This window comes from Heloderma suspectum, chromosome 4 (genome assembly GCF_057233095.1).
Source record: "Heloderma suspectum isolate Gila_16-S chromosome 4, 16-S_ref, whole genome shotgun sequence".
Lineage (NCBI taxonomy): Eukaryota > Metazoa > Chordata > Lepidosauria > Squamata > Helodermatidae > Heloderma > Heloderma suspectum.
The window spans coordinates 53,706,501-53,727,624 of NC_139461.1; the positions used below are offsets into that span (position 1 = coordinate 53,706,501).

General features: G+C 39.0%; 1 protein-coding gene across 1 annotated transcript in view; it reads right to left on the bottom strand.

The window, feature by feature from the left end:
* ZFHX4 (zinc finger homeobox 4) overlaps positions 1–21,124 on the bottom strand; it is a 235,295-nt gene that overhangs the window by 29,652 nt on the left and 184,519 nt on the right. The window contains exon 5 of the mRNA XM_084849259.1: positions 9,415–9,537. Coding sequence (XP_084705385.1) covers positions 9,415–9,537 — 123 coding nt within the window. The remainder of the gene's footprint in view (positions 1–9,414; positions 9,538–21,124) is intronic.

The following is a 21,124-nucleotide window of genomic DNA, read 5'->3' on the forward strand; positions in this document are numbered from 1 at the left end:
CATTGGCTAGGCATGTCACATACATCTCACGACAAACATAAAACCTCATTTACCAACCATTCCAATCTCATCATAGCGTGGCATCATCTGACCTTTTTTCTGCTGTTTATTATGAGTATTTCTAATTTTAACTTTCAATTTTCACCATCTTCCAGTCAATTTGCAACTAAATTATTTCCAGGGTGAGGACACTATCACTGGACAACTGGGTGCAAATACATCTTGAAATGCAATGAAGCTAAACCATTGATTGCTATCAGATCCAACGTAAATATATTGTCCAGGAGTAATCCGACTTGTATGCTGTGCATGAAGATTTATCTTGATTTTAAAATCCACAGAGTTCATATAAATGAACAAATTGTAGCTCATTGTCTAATAACCTATTTTTAATTTTAAAATAAGGTAATGGCTGTTACTGAAACAAACGCTTAAAAATACTTGTAAAGAATATCAGGAAAGTGGGGAGGTGGAGAGAGGATGAAAAGCTACTCGTAACAATTTGGCATTATGCATTTTATATTTACAGAGTTGTCTTTGAAAAATGAGAGTGTTTAGAAATACAAAACCTTATGAGAAAACAAGAAAACTACTGAAGAGCGAAATATATTTTTGTGTAGGTTCTATGCAAAATGCATTAAAATTCATTGCTGTATAAGTTGCAATGTATTTTCTACTGTTCCTACTGTTAAATTTAAGAAACATGCTAGAATTAGTGATAATATTTTGAATGATCAATAAAATATACTGTATGCAAATAGGCAGGGCCTTGTCATGATTTTGGGGTGGGGGTAAAACACCTAGGATATTATGGCACGTAAATATTAATAATCATAAATTATCTGGCCAAAAACCTTTTGTCATGCCATCTGTTGTCAACCAGTTTACCCCCCCAAAAGCTATTTTCCTTATTATGTATTAAATAGCCCATAAAAATATAGAACCATCATCACTTATTCCTGATTCATTTGTGGTAACATATATCTCACTTCCCATAATATTGCAGGGTGGCAATATTAACTGAGGACTTATGTGAAACAAATGAAGAGCCAATATTTTTCATAGAAATGTAGGGAAAATTCATCCCATGCACTGGAAAACCACACCAATGGTTCACCAGAGAGAAGGCTTCTAAGTGGATATATTGCTTCCTCACTTTCTGACCAATAGGCATGGCAGTCATGTAATCCTTGACCCTAACCTTCTGCAAAAAGTTAATGCAGGCCCAGAAGAAAGGCAGGGCTGTTTTGGTAGTGTCTATTTGTGAACTTTTACAATGGTAGGTACCAAACATCTGTTTGGCTGGTCCCTGATTCCTCGTTATGTTTTTCAAGATAACTGAACCTATCTTGGCCATTCTGTGAACTGCTGAGGAGCAATGGTGACTCTTGAAGTGTGGGGTTTTTTGTGGCAAGCAATTCCATAGCCTACTGCAGTTTAGTGTGCATCTGCAAAATATACTCATGCTCATTTAAGTGAAATGAGGCATTTTAAAATTTTATTTATTTTAGAGATCTGAACCATACGTTTTCATCACTTTGTTCTTCTGGCTAGTAGTAGATGCCAGAGTGCTTTTCCCTCACTTCTGCAGTGCCCAGGCAATTAGCATTTGGAATAGATTTCTTTTTGGCAGGGCAAGCTCATAAAATCTCCCCCCCGCCTCGGTGCCTCTTGTATCTGCCAGCAGGCTCCAGAAGCTGCAAGAAACAACCACCTGAGTGAAGAAGACCCATCCTGTGAAGAACTACAACATCCAGCTGCTTTGGCAGCCTTTCCCAGGCTGGGTTTAATTCTTCTGAGACCTGTTGTCCAGAGATTTAGTTGCAGAGTGGTAACTGTATGCATTCCCCTCCATCCACAGTAACGTTTGTGTCTGATGCTGGGAACCAGGGGGCACAGGATACATAATCAGCAGCTTGGGTGAGTAGACACAACATCTGGATTATTCGTTTTATTGTATTTTGCATATATTGTAAGTTGCCTCAAGAACTTTGGTTAGCTGCCAGGGTAGGAGTATAAATATTCCAGATAGATAGATAGATAGATAGATAGATAGATAGATAGATAGACAGACAGACAGACTCCTTGTAGCTCCTTGGAGTAAGGCATGATATTTGTATCTCTTTGTCCTAAAGAGCTAAAGGATGTCCCCTCCTAAACCACTCCCCATCTCCAATTTTGTCTTCTTCCTTAGCCCCTTGTGCACTTCCCATTATGTGCACAGGGTCAACACCACAATAGAACAATCACACGTTTGTAGGATTTTGCCTTATGTACAGATAATCTTGTAATAATTCAGGGCAGCTTAATCACTGTAGAACCAAGAAGGTTCCAGAAGGATATAATGGTCTATAGTAATGAAAGGCACCAAGAGGTCCAAGAATATCAACAGGATTACACTCTCCCAACATCCCTCCCTTCCTCCATTCCCTAGCAAAGGGCAACCAAGGAAGTTTCTTTTCCAAGACTGGGCCTAAAACCAGTTTGAAAAGAATCTAAATAATCAGTTTCATCCAAGAATACCCGGAGCTGAGAACGCACCACACATACCAAAAGCAGTTGTGAAAATGGGTGATAGCTTTTAGGATCACTCAGGTCTACATTTTATTTCTTTCAGGAAGGTCTAAACTGCTGCCTCCTTCAAAGGTGCAGTCACCATACCCTTTCTTAGAGAGGCCCTAACTACTTCAGAGATCCAGATGTAAAGACCTGAAATGGATGCAAACAATTTTATCTGCAAAATGTTTAGGAGATAAGTTGTAGCAGGCCACTAAGCTTTCCACCAGCACCTCCTGCTGTCCAAGATGTAAAAGATCTCTAACCACCCTGAATAGCCCTGCCGGCCAACTTCGGTCCACACACAGGCCCTAAAATGAACTCCAGCCCTAGTCTGTTTGGTCAGATTCATTTCAAGCCTTCTGCTGCTTGCACTTCAGCTATTATCCTATGTATTTCATTGCACCCAGTTCTTCAGAAAACCGAGGAACTAGAACAGCTCTACTACCATGAAGAGAGTACTTGGATAAAACTGAATTTAGAGCCCAGAGCATTTCTCCATTCTTGAGATCAATCAGGTCATCAACCGAACCACCGTCAGCAACCTGTCAGCAGTAAATTCATCAGAGACATCCAGAATCTATGAGGATCGATAAGCATTCAAAGGAGGCCCATCCTAATAGGCCCCTCACTCCTGCAATGGCCAGAAACTTCTGAAAACCCAAAGCTAACTAGGTAGTGATCTGTCCATGACAAGAGAACCTTTTCAGGCTCTTCCACCCAGAGAATTCTTTTCTCCCATCCACCATAAACCACCAAATCAAGTGTAAGCCAAGCAAAATTGGACATGCGATATATAATTTGAGACTGGCTCATGATTGTTGTGGTGCCATGAAATCTTGAGCCATACCATACAAGACAGAGTACCCTTGGCACTGAAGCCAAAGTCCCCTAAGGCATGAACAAGTGTTTGCACATGCGTGCATGCACGCGCGCACACACACACAGCATACACATACATACACATAAAGGAAGAACAGTGCTTCTTAAAATCGAAAGTAGTAGAGGGAAAAGAGCTGAAGGCATGAAATGTGAAGGTGGGAGTTGTACATAGATATGCACACACATGAAAAAGATAGAGACAGTTTCTAATTTCTCCTTTGGGAAGTGCCTTGACATGTTATTAATACAGGATTTGGGAGATCAAGAAATTGATAACAAGTCAGATGTAGTCTATTGACATCTTTTCCACTGTAACTACTGGGGTCCATTCAGTGCACACAATTGTTGCAAATCAAACATTTCTTAAACTAATCTGTCTGCATGGCATTTGGGTACAATGACAGTAGCAGAGTAGACCATGCAGTCTGTACAACTCACAGTGAGATCGCTGAGGGCTTCTGCATGCCACATTATTACTACTTTTTCAGATAATTTTGTCAGAATTTCAGGTTTGGGGGCAGAATGCCTGTAAAATGCAGGACAAATTCTGCACAAAAATATTTCAGAAATGATGAGGGCATTGCTTTGAAGATAATGCACTCCCTAAAACAATAGCAATGGTGTTGGTCAGATCTATTATTTGTACATACTGAGAGTCAGTCCTGATAACAATTAATTGGTCACTGGAATTATATCTAAAAAGAATGCTGTATTTTTTGAAATTTCAGACCACCTAATTTTCCCATACCAATCGGAACCAGAAGACTTTATTTTGTACTGGTATCTGCAAATATCAACGCGCTTGAACCATGACATAATACAGGGTTAAAATACTATTAAAGACACTTCCTATTGTACCTGACATTCCTATTTCATATCCGTAGGAGGATAAACATTGAGTGATTTATAGTACTGTGTTACTGCTATGATTTTATGGCATACTTAAATGTATCAGATCATATTTTTTAACCTGGACTTGGTAAGCCATTACTATGTATATACAAAGGGAAAATATAGTACAAGAATATGAATACTACATTTTAAGTCTCCATTACTGGGAAAATTCTGAAATCTTATAAATACCTCAGTAGAAACACCATGTCCACTCCTACATCTTTTACTCTTAAAAGGGGTATTTATATTTAATAAATAGTATATCAAAACACAAACCTGCTAACTCTATCACACTGGGACAGGCAAGACTAATTTTAGGACTGATTTAAATCCCTATTACTTTTGAACGTCATCTATCTATTGATAGTTTGTTTCCTTCTAGATAGTTACATCTCCAGAGATCACAAATGTTTACTTCTACAGGGGAGTTTCCACGGTAGATGGGCCATCAGTGTACGTTTCATCACAATACATGTATGGGAAAAAGGATCTTTATGTCTATTTTTGATAAGTGTACTACCAGAAAAAATACGTATTTGTGCAGCTATTTCCTGCACTGTTTTTAATCTAATATGAGAATGTTTATGTTATGTATTTATTTACTTATGTAAATAAATGTTTATGTTATGTATTTATTTACTTTATTTATTTAGTCACCTTTCTCTTAAAAAGACCCAAGGGGACTTACAACATCATTATTAAAACATACAAAATATAAAATAGTTAAAAACAATTTCCATTAAAATACCAAAACATAATAAAACTACTAAAACATGAGTGCATACCATAACCAAAAACAATGATACATAAAAAGAATTATATGTAAGAGAAATAAGATGAGCTTTGCTAGTGCCCCAGGTAGATCACACTGGAGTTCTTTCAAGAGTTCAGCACCTCGGCATCTTAAGATAAATTACCATCACTTACAGTGGTTTAGGGGCAAAACAGTTTAGATCAGTACTTGGGTTCTCAAATTAGAGGTGCCAGGACCTGTATCTTGCAGATCATGTACTCTACCATGGAAACCCTTCGCCCGCTGCCCAAATCTGTTATGGCTGTTAAGTGCTACAGGAAAAAATATTTTTAATTATTACTTGCTTCAAATGTTCACAGGCTGAGCATAGGCAATGAAACTAAAGGCACGTGAGCCCTGGCTGACATTTAAGGCCTCGTTAGGATCAGAATTTATAAAAAGCAAAGCATCAGTAACAAAAAAAGCGTAATCCCCTATATAAATCTAAATATTAATACACCTGACCTATACACACTTACTTGTGAGTAAATCCCCTTGAACTCAATAGGACTTACTTCAGAGTAGGCATACATAAGATTGTGCAGTAAACGTTAGAAAATAGGTACATAATATTATCTACACTTTACATTCAAACAAAAAAAGTGTAAAACAATATATAAATCAAAGCATAAATGAACTCTATATTTTAGTTACAATGCTTTGTGTCTTAATCTATCCATTAGGACCAATGCAGTGTACAGACTAAGTCTAGTATATCCCCTCTGTGGTGAATTTAGTATTTTAACAAGTTTCCTGTGAAGGGAGTGAGCCAAAGTTAAGCCTTTGCACAACTAGCAGTTGCCAAAACAGCAGCAGTTTAAAGGAGTATAGTCTGATTTATGTGACATTTGCACTATTCATAGAACTGACAATGCATTATTTAATAGGGAGATTTGGAAAGGTCTAAATCATGACTTTTCTGTAGAGAGCATTCCACTTACATTACATGTGTGTCCTACAGACAGTTGATAGACAATCCCTGGTAGCTATTTGCCACAGATGCCAATTATTAATGACACTGTCCACCACTTTAGTCTGCTTCTTATATGACGATCCACATTTGGAAACTACTCAAAATATCTCCATGTAATCCCGTTCCATGTATGGGGCATAATGTTAGTACTGTGCTTACTGTATGGATCAATTCAGTTGTGAAGAATGTGTCATGACAACATCAGCTGGTGCCAAGACTATGCAGCGCTAGCATGTGTAAACTGCATTTGACTGACCAATTCATGAGGTAACCGCAATACAATTATTATACCCCACTGCATGGTCCATACCCACATGGGGTGTAATATTTGAAGTGAGCTTCATTCTTAAAATAATGTTCTTATATCATCATAATGGTTTGGTGCATCTTTTTTTCTAAAGCACACAGTCTTTCTCATTCTATGACTAATTACTAAAACTTTTCTGTTTCTGCACAACATGTAATAAAAATGGAATTAAATTATTTAAGTCCAAAGCAGGACTTAATTATAAATAAGCATTTAAGGTTGCAAGCCTGTGTGTGCTTAGTAGTAAGTTCCATTGATTCTAGAGGGACGTCTGAGGAAATGTGTAATGGATTGCCCTACAAAAATCAAATAGTCATGTATTGCAAGTACACTTGAATTGTGGAGAACTAGGAAAACCATCTACTTTATAATTTCCTAAAGTAAAAACAATGGTTATAAAGAGGTTTATGTTAATGAGAGAAATCCAATAAATGTGTGCACTAATGAAACAGTACTGAAAACCTATAAACAAATATACCGTTTCATTATTTATAAATCAGTGAATTCCATAAAGACTGTATAATTTAGGCCTTCTGACATATCATATTATGTTATTCAGATCAGAAATAATTCTGAAGTTATAAAAGCGGGTGCAGTATTCTTTCTAATTAGAACAAAATTAGAGGATAATTTTTTTTTTTTGCAATAATTAAGGTGAATTTCCATTGCTCCTTGTGTTTACTATCTTATTAAAAAGTGTTCCCCTTAGCCATGTCAGAAACATATTACATTTTCTGTGCAAATGTATTAATCTGGATAAATTCCATATTAATTCCAACACTACGTTGAGCTGTAATTTGGATTATAATTAATCTAAAGTGGCACTAGATTTAAATGACAATATAAATGAGGCATTAGGAGGCTTGTCTTCTGAATGAATATTCAGCATAGCTTGCTTATTGCCAAGTCTTCTTTTGAAAGCCTCAGTCTGAGATAAGGAAGGCAATGGAGAACAACAGTTTACACAATTGTTTGTGTACTAAACATGTTAATCCTTCCTTTTCTAATAGATTTTATGGTAAAGAGGGGTGATAGCACTTTTCTGTCTAACTTGTTAAGGCTGTGATTAACTTATTGGTTTCCCTGTGACTTCTTTGGCAAGACTTTCAACACTTAATTCAGGAGAAGAAAGCCCAAATTAACATTCAATTATACAGAAGCACTTATGCAGTCATTAGGCATAGTTGGCAGCTGTGTTGAGAATTAGGTCCATGGAATGAATGCCTCATATGTAGAATTAATTTAGAGAATTCTATCAAAAGATTCAAAGGACAGATTGAGAATTGGAAATATGAACTATTTCCCAAAGTTTGCTGTAAAAGCAACAGAATAACAATTGCCTTTAGCATCTATTTTTAAAAATATCTCATAGCACAGCTAAAACAATTTTACACCATGTTTGTTGCAGTGCAATCTGAGCAAGTTTGGTCCTAATCAAACGTGGTCCTTCTGAGAGTTTAATCCTCATGGAATCTTGAGAATTCCCCCATACTACTTCTACCGAAGACCACCATTTTTGCCTACTGTCCCATTAATAACTTTGTTTAATATAAGTACTTAGGTGTTTACAGTAGATAAACTAGGCAGAAAAGAACTTTGAAACATATTACAAGTCTTGCTTGATGAAGCACTTTGAAGGAGACAGATGTTTAACAAGTGGCTTTATCTCTTTTTCCATTACACTTCCGCAATGACCCAGTAATGAGCGTAAGCAGTACCTCTTTCAGACGCTTTCCAAGGAAAGGACAGGTGTGCTTCAAAAGAACCCTACAGACCAAGCTTTGCCATGAAAGACTCTTCTTCAGTATCTTAATTCCAAAAACAAAATAACCCCAGTGCAGCCGAGATTTCTGAGCAGGAGTAGGTACTGACCTCAACATATTGATAGCCAAATACAAACCAAACTTTATTCCTTAAATCTGAATGAATTTGGAATAAAGAAAAATCAGTATGTTTATATTTGTATTTTAAACAATATTTTAGGAGTATCTTTACAATTATCGGCCAATTCAGATTTAAGTAAAGTGACATGCAAAATGATATTGTCTGTATAACTAAATGTCTTTATGGTGAATACAAGCGCCTTTATATGCTGCTGTCTTTGGGATACAAGGAAAAGATATATGACTACCTGAAACTAATAGACTTCAACCTGTTTCAGCATATCTTCTGCTTCAATGAATCCAGCATAATGTAACTAGGAATAGCGAGCAGCAAAAGTAGCCAATGTAATATTCATTGTGACCATAGATTTCCATCTCATACATAAAAAGCATGGATGAAGTCACATATTTGCCAAATCAAACACAGAAAAAGCCTTGTGTATCCGTGCCAGATGCTGGCCTTGGGTTTGTTTGTGCACAAGTAAATGTCATGACATAGGAGTTTTGTTTTCAAAGACAGTAGCTTTCATTACTGGGCTTTGTATATTCCCAGAGATCAATATTACCCAACTCGTAATCCATTTTCAATGATATTTCCTCTTTCTTAGGCTGAATCATCCGTAAACTTTTTCACTGGATTTTATGTATTTTTTTCCTAAATACCAGATAAATGCCCAGAAAAAGGGAAGATTCCTGAATGTAAGTGATCATATATCAAGTACAGAGGGTGAGGTGGGGGAAGCATTCCTACATTCTTAGGGCTGCAAGAAGACAAAATTTCAAAGCAGGGGGAAAAATTTCAAGTGGTATTTAATCCTATGCTTATGAAAAATTAATATGCCATCAGAGGAATCACAAGTACAGCTAAGATTAATGAAAGGCGCTTAAAAAATTACAAGCACACAAACTGATTTGATTAAAAAATAATCTCACTACTCGTCCTATAATATTCTTCAACTTATCCGCATCTATCCTGTCAGATGGTTATGATTAAAAATAGGTCAATGGGAGGCTACTGATAGAAATCACATGCAAAATACACATGCAGTAGATAATAGCAGGAATGTCCAGACGGTTTTAAATGAAAGACTATTTTTTAAAGAGTGACAAAATTCTAGCATCTTACCAGAGTCTTTACTAGATTTTTTGCCTTCACTATTATTTCCCTCTTTCTCACACGTGTCTTTATCATCAGCAACAGACACTGATGAGCTTTTAGCAGACCCTTCTGCATCTTCAACTTGTTCTTCTGTGAACGAGCATAAAAACATTAAAAGAAGCTAACTTAGGGACCATTCAACATCAATTGTAAACATGATCTTTAATAAGATCAGCACTAAATTTTAATGCAAGGTTTTTAAAAAGAAGAAACAGAAAGAAGTTAAAAAGAATGGCACTTTAAAGAGATCAGCTATTAATTATTAATGATTTGTAAATTTTCAGATTCAGCCCAGAAATTGCAAACATTTATTTGTCAGAAAATACAGTGATGGCCAGTGTGATAGATCAGATGTTTTTCATTTGCTATTCATTGTCTAGAAGTAATTTGTATCAATAAAAAGTGTACACAACTCAGATCTGAACAAAAGATGGCACACACAGCAATATATTTGAAAGCTAAGAAAACCACTCAAAAATGAATCCTGTTAAGAGTCCACCCATCCTGCTAATTGCAGTATGCAAATGCTGTGTTGGATCTAAACCTTGAGAACTCTCAGTTTTAATCTCCAGGAGGAGCTATTCAGGGTAAATGACGCAACTTGGTATATTGCTTCTAAAGAAGTGGCATTACCCACACCTCACTTACATGTTCACACCAGCTAGATTACATGAAAATCTTCACAGTAACTCAACTCAATTTAATTATTCTGTAAATCTTAGCTATGCTGCTACTAGTGGATTAATCTGTTTATGCAGTTAGCTTCTATGCTGGGGCCATGTAGCACTAATCCGTGAAAGGCCTACTGTTCCTTTTCATCTTGTGATCATTTGTCTCTGACTGTGCTGATGTCACATTTTAATGAATTTTAGCAATCTGAGTAATGCCAGATAACCAGACTTGCAATTCCCTACAGCACAGCATGCTGTTTTCATTGCAATACAAACAAAAAAAGAAAGTCATATTTCCCAGTTCAGGTAGGAATTATATAAATTAGGAGGGGAAGGTAAAATGGGATTCAAAACACCAGGCCGCTCAATTTCATAAAATCTTTAATGACCATATAAATTAACCCTGGAAAGGCAAAAGGTCACAGACATGCATTTGCATACACTCCTCTATTCACTTTTGATAAGCAGAGCTTTTACACAGGGAACATGATACAATTAACCCTTCAGGAACCATACAAAATACAGCTACCGACATTTTAAGTGTCAAGCATTAAGTGAAAATTACACACTGCATAAAATTTTCATTGTAAATGCTATAGTGATTGAAAGGGGAAATCGTGGCCCCTTCCGCACCCCATGTTTTATTAATAACATTCTGACAGCAGAATGAAATATCCTCTGTCATATGGAGCAGCTGAGCACAGAAAAATTGCTACTTAGTGCTTTACTTGCCAACTCTGCAGTAGAGCTGTATGCACAGGCAGACAATTGAAATCAACAATGTCAAACTACAAAAAATATTTCGTGAAAAAATGTTTACTATGACTTTTGATTTTAAAAGCAGATCAGAATGTCTTGCACTGATTTCTTTCTGTATCCAATATTGCAAACTAGATATCATAGCCATTTCATTCAACTATACTAGGAAGGGGGGAAACCCCTCTTTTAAAAAATGTAGACACAGCAGTAATCAACAAAAATGGAATAAACAATTCTCACAGCATTAGCATGCTTATTTCTCCTTCTTTCCCTGGCACAGTGGTATTACTAATCAAACACTGTAGGCTCCCTAGTCACAGTTGGAAGCAAGGCTGTGTTTGTTAAGGGTGATGAGGGGGCACAGTTTGGGATGCTGTGAGCCTGTGATCGTGACTAGATTGGGTTGTGTTAATGCCAAGTATGTACACACACACACACACACACAGAGTGCATCTAGTCAGAACCCATGGCCTAATACAGCCTATAGCACTTCCATTTTGATTCATGCTCTGGAATGGACATATTTTCTTCTTTTCCTAGATTTACCAGCCCGTTCCCTTTGGGCAGGAAAATGAAGTGTCAAAGTGATACTGAGTGTCCTTATCTTGAAGGGGCATAAAATTGTAATGGCTGTCACAGTATGCATTAATAAATCAGTGTGTGTGTGTGTGTGTGTGTGTGTAGGAGAGAAAATCATGACGGTACTAAAAGAACAGCCACAGTATCATCATCTGGGTCTCATCAGACAATTTTTGCAGGGTGCTCTTTTTTCTGGTATGTGTTTTAAGTATGAGAGAAATTCCCAGACATGTTCTCCTATACATCATCATGGTGTCTGACCTCAGCCTGACCCTGGCAACAGTTTGAGAAATCTAAATGTGAACAAAGACTCTGTGTCAGCAGCAGGGAAAGATTGCGGGGTAGACTTTCCCCCATCAACTTAATCGCAAACAGCAGTTTTTAGGCCATAACTTTACAGGGCTCCACCAAGCCACAGCCACATAACCTTTGGAGGTGAAACTGCCCTCTACCCCCTCCTCCCTTCTGTGATTTTTCTCAGTCCTCTGGTACTTCCTTTGATGTAGCAAGGCAATTAGATCTAATGTTCAAGTACTGCAAGCCTGTTTTATGGTTTCGAAGGTGAGAGCTGTTTATTACAGGTTGGCTCCTGGGGGCCATAAAGGCTTTACAAATTTTAATCATGCAAAAAACTAATCAAATGTAACTTATACACACCATAAAAATTAATATCATTATTATGCACTATTTAAATTGGCAGTCCTGCCTTTTTAATGGCAGACACATTCAGAAAAATATCTGGCATTCATATCAGAAATATGTTTGGCTTTCCTTTCAGAAACCTATTTCAGAGACATAAATGATAGAGGAGCTGCTTTAACTGTCTTCAGAAAAGCAGCGAAGCCATACAGGTTCCTTGCAACGTTACAATGCTGAAAAATTAATTGATGAGACACCGAAAAATGTAATTGCCACACATACAAACATATTAAGATGTATAAAATAACAAATATATAATTTTTGTGAACTGCCCAGAGAGCTTTGGCTATTGGGCGGTATAGAAATGAAATAAATAAATAAAATAATTCCTACCTAATGAATTTCATACATTAAAAAAAGACAGGTTATGGAATCAGAACTCAGTAACTTGTACTCACTGTTTAAAAAGATCTACATTTTCCCTGCTTTCTAGTAATTTCACATTTTAAATCAACAAAAAAAACTTGGAGGAAGTGAATGGGTCCATAGCAATATAGCTTAAAGACTATGATTATGCTTTAGATATGAGCAAGTACTTGTGGTCTGTTTTAAATTTGCAGGAGTTTTACCAATATACACTTACAAATATAAGCTTTGAAAATAAGTAGAACATGGAATTCAGTCATATTTTAATAGCTAACATAACACTCACCACTGCAATATGATATTTTATTCTCACCTGGCTTTGTTTTATCTAAATACTAAAAAGCCTTTGAAGTCAAGTCCAAGTTTAACCACCGTCAGCCTTTTCTTTTGTGAAACCAGTTCTAAAGAACATACATTAAATACTACGCAGTTAGGAATGCCTAGCATTAAAATACAGCAAAGCAAAAATTAAGAATTCGAATATATGTTTACTTGACCATTATGCTTTCATGTTTAGTATGGGGGATTCACATATTTTAGAGACTATCCCTTTCCATATAATACTGCCTCCCCACCTGTTGAAATCTGTTAGGGAGAGAAGCACTGCTATTCCATTGCCTTTGCTGAGAGACCAGCTGTCTTTGGCAGTCCCCCACTGTCACCTAGCTGGCAGCCATTCCATCAGGTTACCTGAACTGTTTCCATTTCAGCTGGTCTTGTAAGAGCTGTAACTTTAAGAACTGAACTTGCTTTTTTCCTCCTCCTCCTCTTCCATACCCCTTTCTTTATGTGTCATGTCTTTTAGCTTGTATACTTGAGGGCAGGGACCGTCATGCTACTTATCCTCATAAGCCACTCTGGGAGCCTTTTTGACTAAAGGGCAGGGTAAAAATGCTGTAAGTAAGATAAGGAAATCTGTGGCACCATCCACTCTTTTAAGGTAGTTGTTGGTTTTTGTTAATCTTGAGTGGTTTTTGCTAATGAATTTTGCTAATCTTGAGTGGTGTGGAAGGATATGAGTGGCAGGAGGCCAAAACCATTTATTTATTTCTGTATTTATTTTTACAATATTTATCTACTGCTTCACATTTGGAACAGATTTCAGAGTGGTGAACATAAAAGATAAAACAGTAAAAGAATAAAAGATTAAAATACTACATTAAAATTATACTTAAAAAAACACAATGCCAATAGAAACTGTGGCTGGTCAATTAAGGAATGCCTCCTGGAACAGTGCTGTTTTCAGGAGGCATCGGAAACAATGCAGTGTTGGTACCTGCCTGACCTCCAGGCGCAGGGAGTTCCAAAGAACAGGTTTAAAACAGAAACTGAAAAACTAAAATGCCTGGGAAAATAAAATGGTTTTCACCTAGAGCTGAAATGAGCCATGTAGGCGAACCACTCTGAGAAGCTCATTTCACAACCAGGGTGTTACAGCAAAAACAGCCCTCTTCTTAGGAGCTACCCACCTCACCTCCTTTGGTGGAGGGTCCTGGGGAAGGACTGCTGAAGTTGATTTTAGGGTCAGGGAAGGTGTATATGGGAGGGGACAATCCTTCAGGTAATCTGCCCCCCAAGCTGTTTAGGGCTTTGAATGTTAATACCAACACTTTGAATTGGGCCCAGAAATGCACCGGCAGCCAGTGCAGATGGAAAAGTACTGGCATAATATTAACGAGTTGGCCAGTACCCATCAACAATCTTGTTGCCCTGTTTTCGACCAGCTTAAGTTTCCGGATTGTTTTCAAAGGCAGCCCTACGTACAACACATTGCAGTAATCTAGATAAGAAGTTATCAGAACATGGATAACTGTAGCTGGTTATCTCTGTCTGAATAAGGACATAGCCTAAACTGATAAAAGGTGCTCTGTGCCACCGAAGTGCTCACTCTGGATTCAGATCTGGGTACAGATGGTCCTGACACTACAGTGTGCCATAAGGGGTGGGGCAGGGGCTTTCCCTCTAATTAGTACAGCCAGGGCCTTGGAAAGCACATCCTTGTGAAATCTGCAATTGCCCATATTGTTAAATACTTCTTTTTATAACAGTATAAATACTTCTTTTTATAACACTTTTAAGTGTTCAAAACTCTTCACATACTTTATCTAATTAATGAAAGCAATGCATTCTGGAACGAAGAGCTCCTTCTTCAGGAGCAATCTTACATATCTAAATTCTAGGAAAGGGCTAAGCCTGTTTCCAAAGACAGTATCCCTGATGGTGCATGAGGGAAGACAGACACCACATGGTGCCCGCTTCTGTTTTTTGTTTACTCTCTGTGCTTCTGATTGCTCTTCAAGCAGCTATAACAGAATTCAGGATTCCAGAATGTATAATAAGAAATATGTTGATTTGCTCAGTATGTATTTTACCCACTTAAATCATTTTACCCTTTCAAAAAGACTGGACTTCATTCTACCTTAGATAATTTATTTTTAATTGCTAAACTGATGATATCTTGCCTTTTTTTTACATGGGGTTCCCAGGTGGTCTCCCATCCAGGCACTGACCAGACCTAGACTGGCTTCTGTTATGCAAGGTGGCTGCACCATATGCCCTCAGACCATATCTTGCAATATTTCTCTAACAGTCATAAAAAATATTATGACTTTTCCACTTGGAAAGAGCAGATAACTGAATGAAATATATGTCACATTCATATATTTAAAAATATCTCTACACACATTTTCAGTATCTTTCATTTGCCATGCTCAGCATGGTTCCCACTGCTATTCCAATTATAGGTGGCACCATCTGAGGGTACTTCCAGAGTGAGGGCTTCTAGCACAACCAGCCAGAAGGCATTGCGCAGCAATTCTGTCTTTTTTTCCTTAATGGATCTTCTGTGGTAAGAAAAAAGACAGAAGCAGTGGAGAAACATGGGAGGGCTATAAGCAGATGACAATGATGACTGGATCCCCACCTCAGTAAAATTCTGTGAACAAAGCAGGGTGATGGCATCATAAAAGCCTCATCTGGAAGCACTCTGCTATTGTAAGATCATAAGAAGAGCCATGCTGGATCAGACAAAGGGTCCATGTAGTCCAGCATTCTGTTCACACAATTGACCAACCAGCATGGTTGCTGGTCAACCAGGAACCCACAAGCAGGGAATGAGTGCAACAGCACCCTCCCACCCATGTTCCCCAGCAACTGGTGTACAGAGGCTCACTGCCTCTGGTACTGGAGGTAGCACATAGCTATCAAGACTAGTAGCCATTGATGGCCTTTTCCTCCAGGAATTTGTCCAACCCCCTTTTAAAGCCATCCAAATTGGTGGCCATCACTACATCTTGTGGTAGTGAATGCCGTAGTTTAACTATGTGCTGTGTGAAGAACTTCCTTTTATCTGTCCTGAATCTCCCACCAATCAGCTTCATGGGATGACCCCAGGTTCTAGTATTTTGAGAGAGGGAGAAAAAGGTCTCCCTATCCACATTCTCCACACCATGCATAATTTTGTAGACCTCTATCATGTCTCCCCTTATCCTCCTTTTTTTTCCAAGCTAAACAATCCCAGCTGTTGTAACCTTCTCTCATAGGGGAGATTCCTTTTCTAATTATGCTTAACATGGAGCTTGCGTTTTTACAGCGCCCACACACTGGGTTGACATCTTCATTGAGCTGTCCACCACAACAGCAAGATTTCTTTCCTGGTAGGTTATCAGTCAGCAGTCAGCTATGCTGCTGTTCTAGACTGTTTTTAGCAATAACATTGTTGTTCTGTTAGACATCCATTTTGACCGACCATTTTTTCTGAAATAACCTGATATCCACTAAATCGGTATACAACTCAGGTTCGAACTGGACATTATGACAAATGGCTGATGCTGAAAAAAGCAACAAAGTGTAGTATCCTCTTTTCCCCTTGAATATAAACGATACTCAATTTGTGACATGACTAGTTTCTCTGCCCCTGCTCCACTTCATTGGTTTCTAGTTGAAAGGAGGGAGGAAATCTAGACCACAGTAATGTCACATCATGTGCTGAGACTTGGGGGTGGGGGAGAAACACAGGTCTGTTTTGCATGGCAATCTCATGTTTGTTGTAACATCTAGTTCTAGCCTAATGTCAAAGTGTCTTGTATTAATGAGGTAGACAAGAGCCAGATTTGGTGCTGTTTTGGGAGATGGGAGTCATGCACAGTCATAATTTATCATTTCTTTTATATGTGGTCATATCACAGACACAATGCTTAACTGATGATGCAGAGAGCACAGCAATATTCTTCAACAAAAAGAAGGGGGAAATCATTTTAACTGTACAGTCTGTCTTCTTTAGCTAGGGGAATACTGTTTATTTTCCTTCATTCTCAATTCCTGAATATTTATTGGAAAACATTGTACCTTACCATGATTATGGTGTATCTATGAACAATTATTTAGTAACTTAATTCTGTTTCATAACACTGAAGAAAAATACATCGTAATCACTTAGCAGTTTGAATTTCATATTAATATAACTTGTTAATAATGTTTAAGAACCAACTACAGTTTATGACCCCTTCATGGATCACTGCCTTGTTGTGGCGAAGGGGCTTGCGTAACTCAGTGAAGCCATAAGCTATGCCGTGCAGGGCCACCCAAGACGGACAGGTCATGGCAGAGAGTTCTGACAAAATGTGGTCCACTGGAGAAGGAAATGGCAACCCACTCCAGTATTCTTGCCAAGAAAACCCCATGGAACGTATCACAAGGCTAAAAGAGATGACGCCGGAAGATGAGCCCCTCAGGTCGGAAGGTGTCCAATATGCTACTGGGGAAGAGCAGAGGGTATTTCCAAGTAGCGCCAGAAAGAGTGAAGCAGCTGGGCCAAAGCCGAAAGGACACTCAGCTGTGGATGTGTCTGGTGGTGAAAAGAAAATCCAATGCTGTAAAGAACAATATTGTTTAGGAACCTGGAATGTCAGATCAATGAATCAAGGTAAGCTGGAGGTGGTCAAACATGAGATGGCAAGATTGAACATCGACATCTTGGGAATCAGCGAACTAAAATGGACAGGCATGGGCGAATTTAATTCAGGTGACCATCATATCTACTATTGTGGGCAAGAATCCCTTAGAAGAAATGGAGTAGCACTCATAGTCAACAAAAGGGTGGGAAAAGCAGTACTGGGGTACAATCTTAAAAATGATAGAATGATCTCAGTACGAATCCAAGGCAAACCATTCAACATCACAGTAATTCAAGTCTATGCCCCAACCACTGAGGCCGAAGAAGCTGAGGTTGATCGGTTCTATGAAGACCTACAACACCTTCTAGAACTAACACCAAAAAAAGATGTCCTCTTCATCATAGGGGATTGGAATGCTAAAGTAGGAAGTCAAGAAATCACCGGGATAACAGGCAGGCATGGCCTTGGTGTACAAAATGAAGCAGGACAAAAGCTAATAGAGTTTTGCCAAGAGAACACGCTGATCATAGCAAACACTCTTTTCCAACAGCACAAGAGGCGACTCTACACATGGACGTCACCAGATGGTCAATATCGAAATCAGATTGATTATGTCCTTTGCAGCCAAAGATGGAGAAGCTCCATACAGTCAGTCAAAACAAGACCTGGAGCTGACTGTGGCTCAGATCATGAGCTGCTTCTTGCAAAATTTCGGCTTAAATTGAAGAACGTCGGGAAAACCACTAAACCGTTCAGATATGACCTAAATCATATCCCTGATGAATATACAGTGGAGGTGAGGAATAGATTTCAGGGATTAGACCTGATAGACAGAGTGCCTTAGGAACTATGGACGGAGGTCCGTAACATTGTTCAGGAGGCAGCAACGAAATCCATCCCAAAGAAAAAGAAATGCAAGAAAGCCAAGTGGCTGTCTGATGAGGCTTTACAAGTAGCTCACGAAAGAAGGGAAGCGAAAAGCAAGGGAGAAAGGGGAAGATATACCCAACTGAATGCAGAGTTCCAGAGAATAGCAAGGAGAGACAAGAAGGCCTTCTTAAATGAACAATGCAAAGAAATGGAGGAAAACAACAGAATGGGAAAGACTAGAGATCTCTTCAAGAAAATTGGAGATCTCAAGGGAACGTTTTGTGCAAAGACGGGCATGATAAAGGACAAAGAAGGCAGGGACCTAACAGAAGCAGATGAGATTAAGAAGAGGTGGCAAGAATACACAGAAGAACTATACAGGAAAGATCTGAATGTCCCTGATAGCCATGATAGTGCGGTCACTGAACTTGAGCCGGACATCCTCGAGAGTGAAGTCAAGTGGGCCTTAGGAAGCATTAGTAACAACAAAGCTAGCGGAGATGACAGTATTCCAGCCGAGCTATTTAAAATCCTAAAAGATGATGCTGTTAAAGTGCTGCATTCAATATGCCAACAAATCTGTAACACTCAACAGTGGCCACAAGACTGGAAAAGGTCAGTTTACATTCCAATTCCAAAGAAGGGCAACGCCAAAGAGTGTTCAAACTACCGCACCATTGCGCTCATTTCACATGCCAGCAAGGTGATGCTCAAAATCCTACAAGCTAGGCTTCAGCAGTATGCGAACCGAGAACTACCGGAAGTACAAGCTGGATTTAGAAGAGGCAGAGGAACTAGAGATCAAATCGCCAACATTCGCTGCATCATGGAGAAAGCAAGAGAATTCCAGAAAAACGTCTATTTCTGCTTCATTGACTATGCTAAAGCCTTTGATTGTGTGGATCACAACAAACTGTGGCAAATTCTTAAAGTGATGGGAGTACCAGACCACCTTACCTGTCTCCTGAGAAACCTTTACGAGGGTCAAGAAGCAACAGTAAGAACCAGAGATGGAACAACCGATTGGTTCAAAATTGGGAAAGGAGTACGACAAGGCTGCATATTGTCACCCTGCTTATTTAACTTATATGCAGAGTACATCATGAGAAATGCCGGGTTGGATGAATCACAGGTCGGAATTAAGATTGCTGGGAGAATTATCAACAACCTCCGATATGCAGACGATACCACCCTAATGGCAGAAAGCGAAGAGGATCTCAAGAGCCTCTTGTTGAGGGTGAAAGAGGAGAGTGCAAAAGCTGGTTTGAAACTCAACATTAAAAAAACTAAGATCATGGCATCTGGCCCTATCACTTCCTGGCATATAGCAGGGGAAGAAATGGAAGCAGTGACAGATTTTACTTTCTTGGGCTCCAAGATCACCGCAGACGGTGACTGTAGCCATGAAATTAAAAGATGCTTGCTCCTTGGGAGGAAAGCTATGGCCAACCTAGACAGCATAGTAAGAAGCAGAGACATCACCTTGCCGACAAAGGTCCGTCTAATCAAAGCTATGGTTTTCCCAGTAGTAATGTATGGCTGTGAGAGCTGGACTATAAGGAAGGCTGAGCGCTGAAGAATTGATGCTTTCGAACTGTGGTGCTGGAGAAGACTCTTACGAGTCCCCTGGACTGCAAGGAGGTCAAATCAGTCCATCCTAAAGGAAATCAACCCTGAGTGCTCATTGGAAGGACAGATACTGAAGCTGAAGCTCCAATATTTTGGCCACCTAATGCGAAGAGAAAACTCCCTGGAAAAGACCCTGATGCTGGGAAAGACTGAAGGCAAAAGGAGAAGGGGACGGCAGAGGATGAGATGGCTAGATAGCATCACGGATGCAATGAATATGAACTTGAGCACGCTCCGGGAGAGAGCGCAGGACAGGAAGGCCTGGCGTGCTATGGTCCATGGGGTCACAAAGAGTTGGACACGACTGAACGACTGAACAACAACAACAACAGTTTATGAATATAATATTGATTTTAAAGGAAGTGATTTACTGAATTTCTAAAGGTGACTGGCATTAGCCAGTAATTTATTTATTTGGCAAAGCCTAATAGGCATTTGGCTATTGCTACAAGGACACTCAACCATGATTATATGTGAAAGGAAGATTTACTTTAACAGGCCATCATTAACTGTCTTTTGGCTGCCACTGTGGGTAGTAGAAGCTTCTATTCTACTTATCCCTCCCCATTGCCTAAGCCAGGTAGGGCTGATGGGAGCTGTAGGCTGAAACATCTGGTGGATCACAAGCTGCCAACCCCTGATCTAGGGTCTAAGGAAGGATCGTGCCATGAACCATCCCTGCCACATCCAGGTATGTTGGGGAAATGAAAGGAGGCAGTTGTGTGGGGTGTAGTAGTGATGAGACTCTAATATTGATTGACTGACTGTATTTCTATACCACCTTTGTGAGGCAAACTAAGGTACCCCCTGCCCCAAAAGACATGTAGGCCGTATTCTGCTCCTGATTGGGGGGGGGGGGGCTGCAATGGGACAAAAAATTTGGAATAGGATTAGGAACAAAAATTATTTTTGATTTAAAAAACAACACCTTATTGTTTTTACGAGCCCATTTTTAATGGAGCATGGTGGGTGGATTCACTCATCACAAGAACTGCATAAACAGTATAATTTTCTTCACATTGGGACCCAGTGTGAAAGAAGAACCAGATTTGTCTGACCAGGAATCCCTAAGGGTAAAACCTAGTTTTTCTAACAGCACCATATGAGGAAATTTTCCAAAGGCCAGGTGCTCTTCCTATGTTGATCTGCTTCTTACAGCACATTCCTTTTTTCACAGTCAGTGTATTTGATATTACTTGGCCTTCTACC